Source organism: Eutrema salsugineum, unplaced genomic scaffold (genome assembly GCF_000478725.1).
Source record: "Eutrema salsugineum unplaced genomic scaffold, Eutsalg1_0 scaffold_11, whole genome shotgun sequence".
NCBI classification, from domain to species: domain Eukaryota; kingdom Viridiplantae; phylum Streptophyta; class Magnoliopsida; order Brassicales; family Brassicaceae; genus Eutrema; species Eutrema salsugineum.
Window position 1 is genome coordinate 6,613,224 of NW_006256901.1, and position 2,487 is coordinate 6,615,710.

Consider the following 2,487-nt stretch of genomic DNA (forward strand, 5'->3'; position numbering starts at 1 on the left):
ATTTTTTTTACTTCATTGACCATACTTAGCCTTGTACTCTCTCCATAGTTGATTCACGTCTTTCCCAAGCAAATCAACGAAGAAACCATCACTATAGCCATTCTTCATCTTCTTGTTCAGCTCGGCCACAAACCCATTCCTCAAATCGTTACAATAATCCAAGAATCTTGCAGTGACGTCATATCCCTGGTCCCACTTATCACCACCACCGGGCCCTACCCAGTGACCCGGGGCGTAACCGGCTTTAAGCCTCACGTAGTCTGCTATACCCTCGATAAGCCCACCCGGACCGTTCCACTGCCAAGAATGGACCACCTCGTGATAAACCACGCCGGTAAATTCCCTCCTTACATCTCCCGAGACACCCGCGAGATATCCCGCGTTGAAGTGTATCTCGGATCCTGAATTCGTGTTGTACGCGACACCGTTCCCGTTTTCCATGAACAGTGTGATCTTTGTAACGGGTCTTCTGTCCGAAGGGTTGTTGGTTTGCTGGAACAAACGCCAGACGAAGTCGGTCGCAGACTGAAGTGACTGTGTGCCGTAGCTTACGCCGCCGATTTCTCCCCGGAATCTTCTTCCGCCGGCGGAATCGCCGGTGTTGTCCACTACCGAGAATTCTACTGCGTTGACCAGTGAGACCGCGAGAATCAGAGAGATTACAAGGAAGATATTGTGACACGTCATATTTTTGTTTGTTTGTTTGTTCTGGTTTGTTATTTTGGGACAATGATCTATTTAGATTCAGACGTAGCTTTATATAGAAATAAGAAATGGATTTATGAGTACAGCTTTATTTTGGTCCACCGAAGACCTTTCTTCGGTAGTGTTCCACAATCGTAAGTTTTGTACAATTACGACTTGTCACTTATGTAACTGTATACATTTCAATGCCGGTAAGAAGAAGGAATCCGAATTTTAATTGAATATATATATTGCCTATTGGTCACGGTATTCTATTAAAATGCATAACATAAATTACATGCTATGACTTTTAAAGATCATACAGTTTGATAGAAAAGATGAAAGCAATAAGATTAAGCATACACTTACATAATTTAATACTATCCGGCCAAAAACATAATACAGCCAAAACTTATATCCATTTTTTTTCCGCAAAAATGCAATTTCACATTTTTCTGCCCAAAACCTGATTCTGCGTTTTTCCGCCAAAAGGAGGTGATTCAGCATTTTCCCGAACGGATAAAAGGTGGTTATAGACACAAAATGCAGAGTAAATGTTTTTAGTGTTTAGCCCTCAAGAGAGTTTACACAAGAACAAAAACAAGGAATTGATAAATGTTTAAGTCTAATGCTAGTTGTAGGTGCAAAAAATTGTCCTTCCTTGGTCTTCCTCTTATACTTGAATCCATGTTTAATGTTGTTATTTACTCCGCCTGATTTTTCATGAATGGCATTTAATCTTGTGGATACGACTGATACTTCTCAGACACCTTTAGTCGTCGATTGGAATGAGTCCTTGGTCAATGCATGGGTTTACTGACTCCGACATATATTCCGCTTAGACCGAAAACTACTCCAGCGTGTTTTTGAACTTGGCTTTTTACTTCAAGTTTGACTTTCACTTCTCCCGCATTTATACTTCTTGCTTAATGTTACTAAGCCAGTATTTTCACCTTCAAAATATATATATAGGAAGAGAGCACACCGTTGGCATAGCCCCTCATATCATATCTTGGGACAAAGCCGTCCACTGTTGCAATTGATCGAGCCAGAGAACGATGCAGTGGAAAGGTATATATAGATCCAATGAATGAAAATTTCTAGGATATTGTATTTCTTGGAGAGTCATTGTAATGAATTTCCATTGGACCATATCAAATGCCTTAGTTTTAACAAACATAGATAGGAGATTGAAGACTGTGGGAACTCGATTTTGATAAAATGATAAAATTTTGCTTGTTGCTTTTCTGGGCGATTTCGTTGTTGGAGTGACCAGATTTTGGAATCATTGGATTCCTCGATGTGAGCACTATAATGTGGTATACTCATTGTTTGAATGAAAAATGTGACAAGAATCCTTTAGAAGTTATAAAAAGTTCCTTATATTTCATGTCAATATTAATAGAGAGGCTATGCCTTATATACACAATACATTTAACCTAATACTTAACATATATCCGATGTGGGACAAATGCAATAAAGATAAATACAATAAAATCTTAATATGGTTCAATACCCACCGCCCCCTTTTTAAGATGGAATATGGAGGTTATAAACACCCAGCTTACTAAGAAAATCTTCAAACTCCTTTCGGCCTAGCGCTTTTGTCATTATATCAATGAGTTGAGACTTAGTGGAAACATGTTTAGTAGCAATAGTACCGCGAATGATCTCATCACAGATAAAATGACAGTCCAACTCAACATGTTTAATATGAGCATGGTATACTGAATTAACTGCTAGTTTGAGAGCCGATTGACTATCTGAATGAATGATGATGGAATAGTCACACGAGATACCAAG

At 39.0% G+C, this 2,487-nt stretch overlaps 1 protein-coding gene across 1 annotated transcript; it reads right to left on the minus strand.

Annotated features, from left to right (window-relative positions):
• LOC18026132 lies at positions 1-748 on the minus strand. Its single transcript, XM_006409535.2, has one exon. The coding sequence runs from the start codon at positions 685-687 to the stop codon at positions 13-15; it is 675 nt and encodes a 224-aa protein (XP_006409598.1). The 5' UTR covers positions 688-748; the 3' UTR covers positions 1-12.
• Between the last annotated feature and the right edge of the window lie 1,739 nt (positions 749-2,487).

What these genes read in the sequence shown, in the direction of transcription:
- LOC18026132 (XM_006409535.2), bottom strand. Translation starts at nt 687, where the DNA reads ATGACGTGTCACAATATCTTCCTTGTAATCTCTCTGATTCTCGCGGTC.